The sequence below is a fragment of the Gossypium arboreum genome, chromosome 1, assembly GCF_025698485.1.
Source record: "Gossypium arboreum isolate Shixiya-1 chromosome 1, ASM2569848v2, whole genome shotgun sequence".
NCBI lineage: Eukaryota > Viridiplantae > Streptophyta > Magnoliopsida > Malvales > Malvaceae > Gossypium > Gossypium arboreum.
Genome location: NC_069070.1, coordinates 105,141,565 through 105,158,764, shown reverse-complemented (window position 1 = coordinate 105,158,764; position 17,200 = coordinate 105,141,565). Strand labels below are relative to the sequence as shown.

The 17,200-nt window shown below is 31.8% G+C and overlaps 1 protein-coding gene, 1 non-coding gene and 1 pseudogene across 2 annotated transcripts; 2 read left to right on the top strand and 1 right to left on the bottom strand.

Annotated features, from left to right (window-relative positions):
* Positions 1 to 10,988: 10,988 nt before the first annotated feature.
* Positions 10,989 to 12,228, top strand: LOC128280678 (uncharacterized). Its single transcript, XM_053018898.1, has 2 exons — positions 10,989 to 11,784; positions 12,056 to 12,228. The coding sequence occupies exons 1-2, from the start codon at positions 10,989 to 10,991 to the stop codon at positions 12,226 to 12,228; spliced, it is 969 nt and encodes a 322-aa protein (XP_052874858.1).
* Positions 12,229 to 13,207: 979 nt separating this feature from the next.
* TRNAR-CCG (transfer RNA arginine (anticodon CCG)) lies at positions 13,208 to 13,280 on the top strand. Its single transcript has one exon. It is a non-coding gene; the product is annotated as a tRNA-Arg (tRNA).
* A 710-nt stretch (positions 13,281 to 13,990) lies between these two features.
* Positions 13,991 to 16,530, bottom strand: LOC108465960 (putative receptor protein kinase ZmPK1; annotated as a pseudogene).
* Positions 16,531 to 17,200: the final 670 nt, after the last annotated feature.

Below are 17,200 nucleotides of genomic sequence, written 5' to 3'. Positions count from 1 at the left end.
TTCAAGATAGCCCCTATTTAGGCATTTCCTTAATCAAATGAGTCTATTACACAATGTTTCGGTCACTCGTATAATTGACTCCTCCATTAGAAACCCGTTTTTGGCAACCAATCTCTAATCAACACCTTCCTAACAAGATGCCTTCGATGCATGATGAAAAATAGAAATACAGACAAACGACCTTGGTTAGCGCAACACATATAAACAGAGAAAAACTGTGGAAAATCTAACAAATTAAGCTACTTGGTCCAGTGGACTCGATTCCCTTGCTTAGAAAGCACAAATGTAAAAGAAATAGAAGGTAAGATGTGCTTTTCCCGTGTACTTATCTCGGTGACTACTAAACGAGCGGAGGTTCGGCATGGCTCTAGTTGGGTGGCTCGTATGGTTCACTATATGTGGTTTTGGTTCTAGATGGGTACTCGAATCGTCTGCACTGTCATCTACTAAAATTAGTACAGAGCCTTGGTCATGGCCCATCATAGGCTTACGAGATCAATTCGAGGGATTACATTTACTTATGCCTATGCGGAGGGACAAGTTAACTCACGAAAGCATAAGTCATATGTAACCCGAAAGTATTCACTAGCCTATGCGGAGGGACGAGTTAACTCACGAAGGCATAGCGTTTACTTTCACTTAAACGGACAGAGCCCGGGTAGGGAGCTTATGTTATGCAAAATGCAAGTGCACGGTGTGTGGGAGAAACTTGCAATCCTTCCATTTATTTTAAAACTACAAAATTAAAACGAAAGATAAAACAAATTAGGAGATACGTATGTATGATTTTTTCGAAAACAAAACTTAAGGATCATGATTAAATATTAATTTGAACACGGAAATTTGAAAATTTTGACAACACGCGTTTAATTCAACTCGACTCTCAAAAATGGAGGTCCCCAGTGGAGTCGCCAACTGTAGCGACGTAAAAAAAAAAATTTTAGTTTTGCTTGGTCGCTAATTGTGGCGATTTATTAAACATTTGAAAACCAACTTTCGATTTTATTAACAAAGGGAGTCGCCATCGATCCTTTTTTATAGGTGTGATCGGACACCTAATAAAATTATTTTAAAACAAAAGAAGGCCAAATTTAGGTCTACATGAAAGTCCGAGCAAAATTGGGGTTCGGAGTCGATTCTGCGTGAGGAAGGTATTAGCACCTCGCGACGCCCAAAATTGGTATCTCATAAACATGTGTTGACTTGATTTTCAAAATACGAGTTCAATATAATATTTAATCGTGATCCGATTGAAAATGTGAATTTTAGTTTTCGATTTTTTTTAGAAAGGGTGTCCTGTTTTTAACACAAGCCGATGAATTTCACCCAACATAGCGATGAAATCGATGGCTTAATATTAAATCGGTACATTGACTTATTTTGAAATTAATTAAAACATGAGAAAAATATTCCTAAAGTGAGAAATTAAAATAGATAAAGGACGAAAAAAATGATATCATTAATGAAAAATATTAACATGGAATACTAGAATATTAGAATAACAATAATAATGATATTTACAAAATAAAAACAAATCATGTACTAATAATAAAATAGGAAAAATGATATATTTGGTAATAATAATATAAAATAATAATATGTACATAAAAATACATATATATATATGCATATAATAAAAGTATGTAATAATAATAATAATATCTACAATAAAAGAAAATATTAGGAAACGTACATAAAAAATATATACATAAAAATTTACAACAATAATATAAAATAATGATATGTGCAAAAAAAATATATATATATATATATATACATATGTACATAAAATATACACTAATATAATAATAGTTATAATAATATTAGCAATAGTAATAATTTGTAATAATAATATATACACAATATGGTATTTAAAATATATATATATATATGTATATAATAATATTTAAGAATATATACATAAGAAATATATAACTAATGGCATTAAAAATATATACATAATATATATAAAATACCTAAAAAAGAAGGGGAAAGAAGAGAGAAGGAGGGAGAAAGGAAATCCGGCCAAGGGGGCGGTCATCGTCGATCGTCGGTCGCCGCCTCGTCGTCGATCACGCCACCGCCACTATGCAGTGGCGAAAAGGTAAAATTTTTTAACAATATATGTATATATAAAGAAAGAAAAAAACAACACAAAAAATGAAAAAAAGATTCAAAAAGAGGAAAAAGAAAAAGATGCAACCTTTTTATTGATGTTTCTTTTGTGTTCAAAATTTGAAGAGATTTTTGTGTTTTTTTTTCAATCTTTTTAAAATCCTCCCTCTTTCCTTTTTTACATGATTTTTGAATGGCTTTTTATAGCCATTTTTTACATGATTTTCTATTATTTCTTTTTTTATTTTGTAGGTGGTGGTGGTAGACAATGGATATCAAAAATGGGAGGAAAAATGGGGCAAGTGGGAAAGTGGTTAGGTGGCTAGGGTTTTTTTAGTTTTTTTTTTTTGGGTTAGGTTTTTCTTTTTTCTTCTTTTTTTTTTGGGTTAGGTTAATCTTTTTTTTCTTTTTTTTGTGTTGTTTTTTTTCTTTCTTTATATATACATATATTGTTAAAATTTTTTTTACCTTTTCCGGCCACCGCCTACGGTGGCGTGGTGTGTATTTACGACGACGGCGACCGATGATCGACCGGCTCCCCCTTGGCGGATTTCCTTTCCCCTCCCTTCTCTCTCTTTCCCACTTCTTTTTTTAGGTATTTTATATATATTATGTATATATTTTTAATGCCATTAGTTATATATTTCTTATGTATATATTCTTAAATACTATTATATATATATATATATATATATTTTAAATACCATATTGTGTATATATTATTATTACAAATTATTACTATTGCTAGTATTATTATAACTATTATTATATTAGTGTATATTTTATGTACATATGTATATATATATATATATTTTGCACATATCATTATTTTATATTATTGTTGTAAATTTTTATGTATATATTTTTATGTACGCTTCCTAATATTTTCTTTTATTGTAGATATTATTATTATTATTACATACTTTTATTATATGCATATATATATATGTATTTTATGTACATATTATTATTTTATATTATTATTACCAAATATATCATTTTTCCTATTTTATTATTAGTACATGATTTGTTTTATTTTGTAAATATCATTATTATTGTTATTCTAATATTCTACTATTTCATGTTAATATTTTTCATTAATGATATCATTTTTTAAGTCCTTTATCTATTTTTAATTTCTTACTTTAAGAATATTTTTCTCATGTTTTAATTAATTTAAAAATAAGGCAATGTACTTGATTTAATATTAAGCCATCGATTTCATCGCTATGTTGGGTGAAATTCGCTGGCTTGTGTTAAAAAACGAGACACCATTTCTAGAAAAAAAATCGAAAACTAAAAATTCTCATTTTTCAATCGGATCACGATTAAATATTATATTGAACTCGTATTTTTGAAAATCAAGTCAACACATGTTTATGAGATACCAATTTTGGGCGTCGCGAGGGTGCTAATACCTTCCTCATGCGTAACTGACTCCCGAACCCCAATTTTTCTCTGGACTTTCATGTAGACCTAAATTTAGCCTTCTTTTTGTTTTAAAATAATTTTATTAGGTGTCCGATCACACCTATAAAAAAGGATCGGTGGCGACTCCTTTTGTTAATAAAATCGAAAGTTGGTTTTCAAATGTTTAATAAATCGCCACAATTAGCGACCAAGCGAAACTAAATTTTTTTTACGTCGCTACACCTAGCAACAAATACGTCACCGAAGACTATTTCACAATTTTTCCTTTTTTCTGCAATTATGCTCCTATTGGTTCAATCCTTGATCTATATGATAATTAAGTTTAATTTATGAATTCAAATATTTTACAACACTCAAATACATGCATACGATTTATTAATTTCATTTTACAATTTTTTTCTAAACTTTTATATTTTATTCAATTTAGTTCATAAAATCGAAATAACTATATCTTTAAAATTTAAGCTTCATTTTTCAATACAATTTCAATTTCATCCCTATACAGCCCTCTAAATTCAAAAATTACAAAATTTCATGTTAATTTTAAAATATTTTCATTTTAGTTCCTAAGTTCAAAATTAACAAAATTCACTTTACAATTTAGTCCATAATCAAATCTAAGCTTATAACCAAGCTATTTAATAGCAAAAACATCAAAAACCATAAATGACAACATTTCAAAATTTTAACAGTTTTACGATTTAGTACTCAGACTAGCTAGATCTAGCTACAAAGATACCAAAAACATAAAAATTACGAAAAACAGACTAAAATATCATACCCATGCAAAGCTTGAAAGCTTGACCGAATGGTTGAAGGTTAACCATGGCTTCCTAATTCTCTTTGGCATCCACAGTTGAAGAAGAAAGAAATAATAATGGTGTCCACTTTTGTTTGTTTAAATTGTAACATATAATATAAAATTTTAATTATAATATTAACATATTTTAACTTTAAACATAGCACTAACCATCCAACTCACTTAATTTTTGGCTAAATTGCCACTTAAATCCCTTTAGATTTATTAATCGGTAAAATTGTTAATCCAAAATTCAATTCGAGTATACAATAACTTTGTAAATATTTAATAAAAATATTTACGGACTCAATTTACTGAAATGAGGTCCTGAAACTTCAATTTCCAAAACCGCTGACTTTTGAACTGATACACTTGTACCTTAACTAACTGTAATGCCCCAAGTTTTTATTTATTGAGTGCTAAAATATGTCAAGAAAATTGATTTGGTTCAGTGGTTAAGTGTCTGGTTATGTGCTTAAAATCTTGTGTTCAATTCCCTTTCTTTAAAATTTTTTATTAATATTTTGATCCTATATTTGATTTGGCACGTTTGGGTTATCTCTTATTTTGTATGTTTATCAACAAGAATGAATCTATTGGTTTAATGGTTAAGCATTCTCTTTCCCTTTGCAACTCAAGTTCAAATTTCGTTGTGCTCAAAGTGGAAATTGTTTTTGCTCTTAAATTTAAATTCTCTTTCCCTTTATCTTCTATTTTGTTGTTATTTTGACTAGTGTTGTCACCTTTTCTGGATTCATTGCTGGCCATACGTGATAGGGGAATTTTGGTGAAGACTGTATAACACGTATTCCTCCTACGAGTTAAGTTCAACAATTTTCTTTTTAAGGAACTCGAGTTGCTGCTATAGTGTCGACATCCCAAAAACAATTAGGTGTGTGTCTCTAACTCAAAAACCTGTGGATTTGTGAAAAACCGAAAGTGACAGTCAATGGCACATGGGCATGTGCCTTACCATGTCAGCTACACGGGTTGGCCAGGTAAGGTGTGTGGGTCATACAAGCATGTGGGCCCATTTCAAACAGTTTTGTAGGGTCGTATTTTGGGTCTACTGCATGAAGTTAGCAATATTGTAGTATCTACTATGTGATTACATACAATGTTCGATAAACACTATCTGTTATATAAGTTGTATGTAATTTTCTGAAAGCATGTTGAATCACGCAAAATTGTATATTCGATTGTATGTTGTCGTGTACGAGCATGACTATATTCAATAACTTTGAGTAAGTTTTTATGCATGCTGCTGATCTGGTAATTTATATGTTCTGTTGGCATGTTTCTGATCTGTTATGTTCATAAATGAGCATGATTAGTTTGGGTACATCTAAACATGCGTTAAATTGTTTGCATGTGCATTGGGGTGGGTTATGAATAATATGGAGGAAGTTTTGACAGACTATGTTCTGTGATTCTAGCGGTTTACTTGCAAAATATGTTTTTGGTAGTTTAACTGCAATATTCGTTTCTGGCGATTTTTTGCATTATATCTGGCAGCTTGACTGCATGATTTTCAGTGGTACATGACCACTAATTTGGTGTGTTGGTTGGATGGGTACTTAAAAACCCTAATTGGTGTGTTGGATAGACGAAGATGGTGTGTAGCGGTTAGGGGTAAAAATTATTCTGTATGACATTGCAAGGCTAAGTATGCCTTGTATTCGATTTTCTACTTTGATATGTATGGTCTGTGCATCATTTGACTGTCTGTTATGTTTTGGGCCATACACACACTGGGCTTTTAGCTCACTTAATTATTTTATCTTCACATGTAACCCTCAAGACTAGGATTGGGCGTCATTCGAAAACTTTGATACAGATTCTCATAAACAAATTGGGTTTCAAAGGTTTATTTTGATTTTAAAACATGAACTTTTTTTCTAACTGTTGATAATATTTGGGACTTCACTTTTGGTTTTGAGCTTTTGTAGGGCTTTGGTAAGGTAGTTCAATTAAACTGCAAGTTTTCTCTAGTAACTAAACTGGTTGCACCTTTGTTTTCAAAATTGAGTAATTATGAATTTTTACTGTTGCAAACCAAGATAAGTTAACGATTTTTCTGTTGGATGACTAAGTTAATAAGGTAATAATTGTTAAATAACAAATGTGTTGAGAAAGGTTCGCATAACAACAGTAAAGATTTCTAAAAGTAAATAAATTGGATTTTTAAAAAATTATTTCTACAAGATTCGACCGAAACATCTAGACCGAGTTTAGGGTGTTACACTAACTTTTCAAATAACCAAAATTGTTAGACCAGAATTCAATATAATAATGTAATGACCTCGTAATTATTAATAAATAATATTTACTGACTCAATCAACAAAAAATGAAGTTCCAAAACTACCATTATTAATCTTGCTAAAAATCGAATTGTTACAACTAGTAAAATTAAGAAAAATATATATTGATATTAGTGAATAGCTACTCTCTTCAAATTACCCTAATAAGTTTATTTAATGATTTCTAACTTGTTAAAGATATCAAGGCTATGTACTCATAATGGAATATAATATTAAAAAAAAAGTGAAACAGTCAATTGTTGAAATTGTTAATTACATGAGTTTAGTCTATTAGAATCCATTCTCAGCTCAAGTTTTATTAGATATATATATATATATATATATATATATATATATTAATGTTTTAACACATAGCTTAATACAAACCATACCAAAATTACCTTTTTACTCAATTTTCTTTCCAACCAGAAAACCAAGTATCCAATCAACTTTTATGCTTAAAATTTAAAAATAAAATAAAAGAGCTTTACATTATTTGTGGTTTAATATGACAAATTTGAGTGGCTTGATTAAGATGAACAAAAGCAAGTTTAATGAATGTACCTTAGAAAAAAATCAAATAATTGCAAAATTAAATAATAAGATAAACAATGTAATAAAATAAATGAATGAGAGAAAGAAGAAGAAGAAAAAAAAACAGCTTCTTTTTAGAATAAAATTTATAAATAAAAATATTAAAAAAAAAAGAAAAGAAAGAGATGATATGCTTAAGGTCTAGAAAAGTAGAGGTGACTCTACAAACCTATTTTTCTTTTTGTACTACTAATAGAGGCATTTATGTAAAATTTAAAGTTGCAACTGTAAGACATTCAAACGTATAATTATCAATACGTTTTATGTAAAAACAAAAAGTTGAATATATATATTTATATAGATAATATTTTTGATCAAGTGATAGAAATATTAAATTAATATAAAAATTTATATGCATAATAAGTATAAATATATTAATAAATTTAACGATTAAATTATTAAATATTAATCGTATAAATAAAACATGGTAAAACATTACAAATGTTTAAAAAATTAATTGGATATAAAGGATAAAATAGAAAAACAAAAAGATAATTTTAACCTAATAAATTTATTAAAACCTAATATAAAATTAATATTGTAAACACTGAAATATTTAATTGAATAAAAATAACAAAGTAAAAAAGACATTTTTAATCTTATTTACCATATCCAATAAAAACAATAAAACGAAAAGACAATTTTGATCCTATGTACTTATAGTTAATTTTAAGCTATTTACTTCTATATGACTCGCTTAATAACTGGTTTTATATAATAAATAAACCTGTGTAAGACTATTGACAAATATATACTGTATTTCTTTAATACCAATTTACATCCGCATAATTCCTTTTTGAAATTTAAGAATAAAATTTAAATCTTTTTATTTCCAGCATTAAATATTGGCTGTACATTGAAGGGTTAAAATTAGATTTGGTCATGGGTCGAGTCACTCAACTTGATTTAAAAGTCTACTTGAAAAGAGAGAGGGTTTAGACAAAAGTATGGGTTCGAAAAATAGATTTGGGCAAAAAAACGAGAACTATTTTTTAAACGAAACGAGCCTCAGGTAACCTTTTTTTGTCTTGGCCTCAGCTTAGCTTGGCTCAAATTTGCAAAAAAAAATTGTTGTTGTTTTCACTGTTTTATTGTCATTTCGCTATTATATTCTTTCTAGTTTGTTATTATTGTTTGGATATTGTATAATTATTGTTTTACTGTTAATTTTACTATTATTTTAGAGGCATTTACTTACTAAGTAACACCCATCTTAGTGTTATGTAAGCATAAATATTAAATACTATTTTAAAATTATTTTCAATTTTTGAAAATAGATATTTTAATGTATTTGATGTATTATATTTTTAAATTTATTTTTATGTAAAACTAATAATATAAAAATTTAATACAAACAGATGAGTTTAAATTTAATATTTTTATCCAAGTCGAGATTGAACAAAATTTTAAGCCCAATTTTTTAGCTCAAACTTAAAAAACCAAACCTAAAATATTCATGATCACCTCTATTGGTAAAATATTCAAATTTAAATTGGGGGTTAAAATTTTTTTAATAAAAGATTATTCTACCAGTTTCGCGTGGGGTGTCTACTCATTCAGTACCACTGGTTTGTTCATTGCGATGGGGTTCATGATCTTGGTATTTGGATGGTTTTAGTCACTAAGACTAAATAGCTAGAAAATTTGATCTCTCGAGTTTAAGTTCATGAGTGTTTTTGTTTATATATTATTTTAGATTAAATCTAAGTTTTTTCATTATTAATCCAATAAATGATTTTTAAAGTTTATTAATTATAATTATAATTGTATTTGTTTGAAAAATAAGTAAATGTTAATTTGTAAAGGTAAAAGATCTCAAGTGTGGTACACCTTAATAACACTTGAAAGCATATTCTGTTGCGGATGCGCTTCTTTTACCTTAACAAATTAACCTCTACCGTCATGTACTTGTCTCTTGTCTTTTGCTTAATTTGCTGGTTGAGGAAAAGGTAATTTTCAGAACTGAAGAAGAGAGATTGCTGAATAGAATAATGGCATTTTGAAAATGAAATGAATTACAAAATGCAATACAAACACACCCATCAAAGCATGAATATTTGATACAATATACATGTTAAAACAAAATAAACAAAGCTCAACTACAGACACTACAGATAAAAAAATAAAAGAGTTATTTCAGTCATTGGAAGGTAAAGATCATAAAAGGCGAGTGAGTTCATGAGAGAGTGGAGGTTTAAAAAGGGTTGTCAAAGAGATAACCACATCCTTCCGTACCAAGCACTTATCTTCCATGTAAAGCTTCTCCTGTACCTTGGGACTTGTTACCATTTCCATTTTCCCATCCCAACTCCTCTTCTCATTTTCCTGCATTTGTTTTCAACTTTAAATTTAACTCCTCTGCTTACCAACATTTTCATTTACTTATCAAAAGAAGAAGAATTACCGGAAAGGAGTCCATAACTTGAAGGATCCCAGCTTGGGCTTGCAAATACTTGATATATTTGAATGCAGATTGAAGCATTTCAGCAGTGTTCATCTTACTCCCCCCAGGCACAAGCTTCCCTAGCTCTCGAGTCTTTTTAGTAATCTTCCTTCTCCTCTCTCTTGCTGCAATGCTTTGCACTGACACACACTTTTCCTCGCTAATCTTGTTGCAGTTTCCCACTGTTTTCATTCCTTCCAAGTTAATCTGATGATCTTCAAGCACTGGACATGGACTTACAGCAACCCCATCAAAGACACCAGGCATCAAGTCTGAGTAGTAATGATCTTCAATGAGTTTGTGACGTTTGGGCCATGGGTAGGAGCTCAAAGTTTCATATGGGGTGACTTCAGGTGGAATGGAATATAATGTAAGTAATGAAGTGTAGTGATGAGGGTCAAGGTAAGAAGCAGGAAAAGTATAAGGCAGCTCAAATGCATTCCAGTAGCATTCAAGACCATCTGCAGCGGCAAGCTGAGTCTCACTCTCAGCTTCAACTGTTTTTCTTTCATACATTGGCACATCAGTTTGCCAGTCGAAATATGAACTCAAAACCATGGTACGTAGCTGTTGAAAATGCTGCAAAAAAAGAAAAAGAAAAGAAAGAAATTTATATTACAGGAGACCCAAAGTAGCAACAGATTACAGAAAATAAAAAAAGGGTAAAAGAGAAGCTTAACATACCTGAAATAGAAGAAGAAAACTGTCAAAAATCAGTTTTGGTGCTTATTGACTACCTGTTGAGTTTGAGACAGGAAAGATTTTTAGAAGACCAACCTTTATACAAAAAAGAAACTAAAAAAAGGAAAAACTGAATCCGAGAAGAGAGTGGTGGGTTGCGATAAAATAGGGAAGACTTGATAAGAAACGGTTAGAGGTAGTTACATGCGGCAACTCAATTCCCGCTATCACCTCTATTGCAGGTGTCCAATATATTGCTGTATGCCTTACAACTGATATCTGTTTGGATCTTAGGACGTATATTACAACTGATGCCTTACCGTCTGATCAACTGCCAATGTTGGATGGCAGTCGAGGATCGATCCTTTTTCGCTAACTTATGCCACACTTTTGGTGAAAACATTTTCCTGTAAAAATTATATAAAAAGCTAATAAAATTTTAGCTAAAATTAAAACTTCAATATTTTAATATTTTAGATTCAAGTATATAGTTTGTTTTTCTAAACTTATTTAGGTTGTGTTTTTAAAATTTTAAATTTAAAGGTAACATAAAAATATGAAAATAAAAATAAAAATATCAATTATCATTTGATTGATTCAAAGATCTCAAAAGTTGAATCCAAAATGGATGACAACACAAAAATGATCAGAGATCTGATCCAGTTATTACAAAAAAGACGGGATGAAGTAGCAAAGCAACCAGCAGCACCTGGACAAGATTTCTTTTCTCACCTGGCACAAAGAGAAAAAGAAATTCAGAAACTCAAAGACCGAATCAAGACTCTCCAAGAGACGGGAAAGATTCCTGAACCTGCACCAAGACGAGAAACAATTGAATTGTTTCCTTCCGTCAGAAAACAAAATCTACTCCCCACAGAAGGTGTACAGATTACTTTCCCAGAACCTCCCAAACGTACTAAACCAAGTACGTATGAAATCTTCCTAGAAATCAAAAAGCAGCAAGCAAAAAAGAAAGAAAAGGTGATTGCGGAGCAAATGGTTACTGAACCTAGTGACCAGAAGGAAGAACAAACCCAGAAAAAACTGGGAAAAAGACCAGTTTCTGAAGAAAAGACGCCACCAACTTCTCCACCAAAACAAACTCCAAAATCTTTGATGATCCAAGAAGATGAAAAACAAAATCCTTTATCAAAACTCTTAAAGGATTATGTAAAATCTTCGACTCCAAAGATTTCGGTCATCCAAGATCAAGAATCCAGTGATGAATCTGATGAATCTGACAAAAGCTCAAGTTCAAAAGAAACCAGATCTGAGTCTGAAGAATCTGAGGAATTATCATCCCAATCGGAAAATGAAAATTTGGGAAAAATACTACAGACCACCGCAAAAGTAGAAGAACCAAGTGATGATGAAATGCAAGAAGAAGGTTCATCTTCGACACAAAGACACCCTCCAAAGAGTTGGTTGTACTTTGTCTTCTTCATTTAAGTACTCTATTTTGTACAAGGAGGAAATCTTTTTTGAGGAGTGAGATTTGAAGGGAAATTCTGGTAATGTAACTAAGGAAGAAGAGGTTGAAGGTTTCGTTGTCATATTTGAAAGATGATTTTCTCTAAATCCGTATCATGATTATTCAAGAAGAAGAAAGAAGATCAAACCCCGTTGGAGATACCTTAGAAAAAAAAAGAAACCTACAAAGTCAGACCGTTGCTACATTTGCAATCAAAAAGGGCACTTCTCGAAGAATTGTCCAAGGAACCAAAAAGGCAAAAAGATTGCTCAGATAATGGAGAAGTCTGGAATAAAGATTCAAGACGATGATGATATCGAATCTGTTTGCTCTATTGAAGATCAACCATCAGAGAAAACAATTTGTGCTATCCCGCCATTTACTTTCGGCTAGTTACTCGAATCGATTACTCGATTCTCGATGATACAAGCTAAGGTACAAAGCGAACCATTGATGATCCATTGGTGAAGCAATTTCATTTCACACATACCGGTAAAAATCTATTTAGACAAATATAGTAAACCCATTACTATAATTGCCTTCATAGACACTGGAGCAGCTGAAACAATCATGAATCCAGACGTCTTGCCAACAAATTGGTGGAAGCCTCACACAAGAATCTTCGAATCAGCCTCAAATGTTCTTTTGATCACCCGCATAATCAGCAAGCCCATTACCATACAGTTTTTCCCAAACTGTAGTATCACCACTACAGTATTAGGATCGAAGCTCCCTGGAAAAGACATTGTAATAGGCTTTGACCTTTACAAAAAGGCCCAATACCTTAGAATCCTGCCTCAAGGTATTAGGTACAAAAACCTGTTCCAGCCCTTTGTAAAAATCCCAAAACTGTTCCTCATCAAGCTTGAAAAAATCATCCCCATTATCCAAAATCTGAAAGCCCAATCCTGTGCAAAATCCCATTCAGAATTCTTGAAAAAATGCCCAAATCCTTTATGGAAAAATCCGGATTTCTTTATCCAACTTCCATTCAAAAAGAATGAAGACATCAATCACACAAAATGGGTCAAGAATTTTATAAGCAGTATAGATATTACTAAATTTGAAGGTAAAATTGATGCCTACATCTAAATAAATATTTACTTCTAAATTCAAAAGCCGAAAAAAAAACATAAAATAAAATATGAGTAAAGACTATAAACAGATATTTGGGGACAAAAAAGATGAAAGAGTCGAATGGATAGTGAGGAATAGGAGGATACGTTAGGTAGCTGCCCAACATATGTTTAAAGATTTAGTTAATTAATTATTATGCAGCTATATCAGGATACGAATTGCCAATCAATCAGAAGAGTTCATAAAGGAATAACACAATGTTTAAATATATTTTATTTAACTGACCAAACTAAAGGATCGCGTGGCCTAATGGATAAGGCGCTCGCCTCCGGAGCGGGAGATTGTGGGTTCGAGTCCCATCGCGATCGTTTTTGCATTTATTTTACAAATTTGAAATTTAGCTATTCTATTTTCAATTCTTGAAATTTAGTCCCTCAGTTCTTTTTTTTTTTTTTGTGAATATACCTCTTAAAAAAAAAAAAACTCAAGAAAAATATATCTTAAATCTCAACTCTCCTTTCAAACCAGTAAAGAACCCCAAAAACCATTTGTCTAACTAAATATGTGAATTTAAACTATTTTTTGTATGAGATTAATGTTAAGGGTATATAATTTTTGTTTGAAGTTGATAAGGGTATGTAATTGATAAAAGGAGTCAGATAAAATTTCATCACTAATTTTTGAATTGGTAACTTGATATTTTCTTTATTCAATTAAAAAATAAAATCTATGATTATTGTAATTTCTAGAAGTAATCACAAATTGTCACACAATTGAAGTCTTTTTCTTTCTATTTTTAAAATATTTATTGATTGACTTGCAAGTAATCAAGAAAATTACAAACTTCAATTCATACATATTTTGAGTTATTCACAAATTAGCATGAAGAAGAGTTGAGACTTTGGGATTTTTTCCTTAATAAAAATTTTACATAATCTAATTTAATGGAAATCCTTTTGATGATGTTATGCATTATATCTTGATTTTTAAATAAAAAAATAGAAAGCTAAATTCTTGAAATTAAAAGTTGAAGGATTAAATTTTAATTATGCTAAAAGTAGAAGAACTGAGAACAAAATTAGACCTAATATTTACTATGCATAAAGTTTTGCGAGTATCACATTTATACAACTAACTGATACAACGATTTGTCGCAAAGAAAAGAAAAATAGTAAAAGCATAGTGGTTACAAAGCATGAGTCAAACTTCTAGCAATTGAAAGTGCCTTAGCAGCAAAATTATTTTCACAGCACGCAAGCATTTCAACTACTTGTCCCATGGTGGGTCTATCATCTTTGTCTTCTTGCACACATTTTAGGGTTATGGTTACCAAAATTAACATCTCATCAATGTCACATTTGCCGTCCAATGTAGGGTCTAACATGTCTTTGCACCCTGTCCATGTTTCAGCCTCCGTTGATCTTTTCATCTGCTCTTTCACCCATTTCACCAATGATGTCTGGTCTTCTCCCCCTTCACCATCTTCACTTGAGTGAGCTCCCATTCCAGGGTTTCTTCCTGTCACCAACACCAACACAACAATTCTGTACCTGTAAACATCCACCTTGGAGGTGATGGGATGATTTGAAACCCACTCCGGTGCCATGTAACCTCTGGTTCCTCGTATCCTTGAGAATCCTGAGTACTTAACGGCACCCCTGTTTAGAAGCCATGAAAGGCCAAAATCTGTCACTCTGGAGTCTAAGAGGATGTTTTCAAGCTTTATATCGTAATGGAGAACCCACTCTAGACATTCTTCATGTAAATAAGCTAGTCCTTTCGCTGTTCCTATAGCAATTTCCAATCTGTTTCTCCAATCAATTGATTGAAATGATAAGCTTTTTGCTAACGATCCGTGTTCCATGTACTCGTAAATCAAAAGCCGGTGCTTTCCTTCCATACAGTAACTCCACATCTCTATCACATTCATGTGATGAAGCCTTCCTATGTTGTCTACTTCAACTAAAAACTCAGCTTCCTCTTGGTGATTGGCATCGATAAGTCACTTGATTGCGGCAATTCGTCCATCGGACAACTTACCTTTGTATACAACTCCTATACCTCTCCCTATCTCTTCTGTGAAACTTTTTGTAGCCTTTTTCAGCTCTGCATAAGTGAACCTTCTGATGCTTGATGTAGCTAAAAAGTAGCCCTGCACCGGACCCGAATGCTGGCGAGTTCTTATCAAGAGCCACAGCACAAAGAAAATGCTTAATATCTCGACGATTCCGATAGCTCCTGCAGACCAAAGAGCAAGCTTCAAAGACTCACTTTCATGGCTTTTTGGATATTCTCGACCCAGTTCCTCAAATTTCGTGGAGCAGTCTAGCTTGTAATCTTGATCACCGGCCTTGTTGAAGGAGGAGAGGCTAACCTTTGGCAGTTTCAAGTACATATCGCCTTCTAAATTGTCGGACCCACGTCCATTCAGTAACTGTGCTTTGGGATAACAGTATATGCCATCCGAACGGTGCACTTCAAAGTGTTTGAATTGAAACCCTTTGCAGTCACACATGCTCAAGCATAAGTCCTCACACATCTTTATGGTATAATTAGGGTACAAACCAAAATCATAGCCATAAAATTCAACATGACTGAGTTTCAAGAAAGCAAATTCATCAGCTTGGTTACATGGAAGATCAAATTTTGGTTCACAACCAAAGGTCCAATCTGTAGGATTCATCATCTTATATCCTGGAATGCAAGAACATTGTCTACCAAGATTAGGAACATAACTACATGCACTCTTTGGTCCACAACTTCCATGAATCCGGCATGGTCGCGAGAAGGCTTGCCATGATACAACCCAATTTTCTCTTCCTTTTCGACTATACAATCGAAGATTTCCATCAAAATCGAGCTTCAACATTCTTTGAATCATCGAGCCAAAATCAGAAGGGAAGAAATTAACACCGTTGTCGAACTAAAATCGCCAAACGAACATACAACCGCGATTCCACTAGTGTTGTACATGGATCTTCCAGCTTCTCAACTCAATAGCGAGGGGTCTGGCCAATAAACACTTGAAACCTCTGGACTTTGGTATACAAGGTTAAGGACGTTATTAGGATCAAAATAAAGAGTAAAGAAACCTAAAGAAAAGTTGTTTCTGCTTCTAGACGAGACAAGCTTTGTGTTTTTGTTGAGAGGCTGAAGAGGAAGAAGGGTATCAGTAGGTCAATCAAAGCTTTGCCAAATCCTACTACCATCCGAATAATGCAACACGAGTAGTTCTATATACAAAGACGATGTCAGATTCGAAACAGTATCAGCCTTCCATACAATTACATGTCCGGCATCTTTTAGAACAAGATTACCAGATCTCAAAATGGTGAGCTTTGAGTGTTTGCCATTGACAGGGAAGTCACGGTTCGCCATCCATACAATGGTGCAATTGTGAGTGGTGCAAGGAGGTTTGTTGAACCATATTGCAAAGCAATAAGCATTGTTTCCAACAGGGTGAAAACCGGCACTGAAAGTGCCATCGGCTGAAGTGAAAACATCATTTGGTTGCTCTACTGAGATCGATGATCCCTCTTTTAAACCACGAGAAAGTGAAGATACTGCAGATGAACAGCTTAAAAGCAAAGAAAAGATCAAGATATGTGGTGAGGCCATGAATGAAATTTTTGTAAGATGTGAGTTTTCAAATTGAGCAGAAATTAGGGTAAAATGTGAATAAAACTGTATATAGTGGAGAGTAAGTAAGGACTAAGTTCAACCATTGCTTCCACCAATGCACGTTGCTTTCTTAAACCTAAACCCGACTTTTTTTTGACATTTCGTGGTATTTAAGATTTAGGGTTAATCAACATTTGATTTTAAAATAATTTTTTTCTCACTGTACTACAAAATCATTGATTATATTATATAATTTTTTTATTAATTTGTTAATATTTACAGGGAGTTGATTCACTTTCATCAATGTAAAGCTTGGTGATTTTAATAATCCCATAGTTGAATTTATCAAGAATTTGTAAGGGTCATGCATGAAAATTTTTAAATCTATCTATTATCTCTATCATATTAATTTAAAATATTATCTATATTAATATAAATTTAATGGTTAAAAGTTAATTTTCTTTTACATAGATGAATAGATAGAAATTTTAAATTTATACCAAATTTGAAATGCATGATTTATATAAACAAAGTATCAAATAGGACAATTAGATTATTAAACTATTGGTATAAAAAGTTCTGAAAAGGTATAAACCACTTAAGTTTTATATAGGCGTAAATGAATCATCATCGGCGTATGTGAATCCTCTCATATTGATGAAGTTTA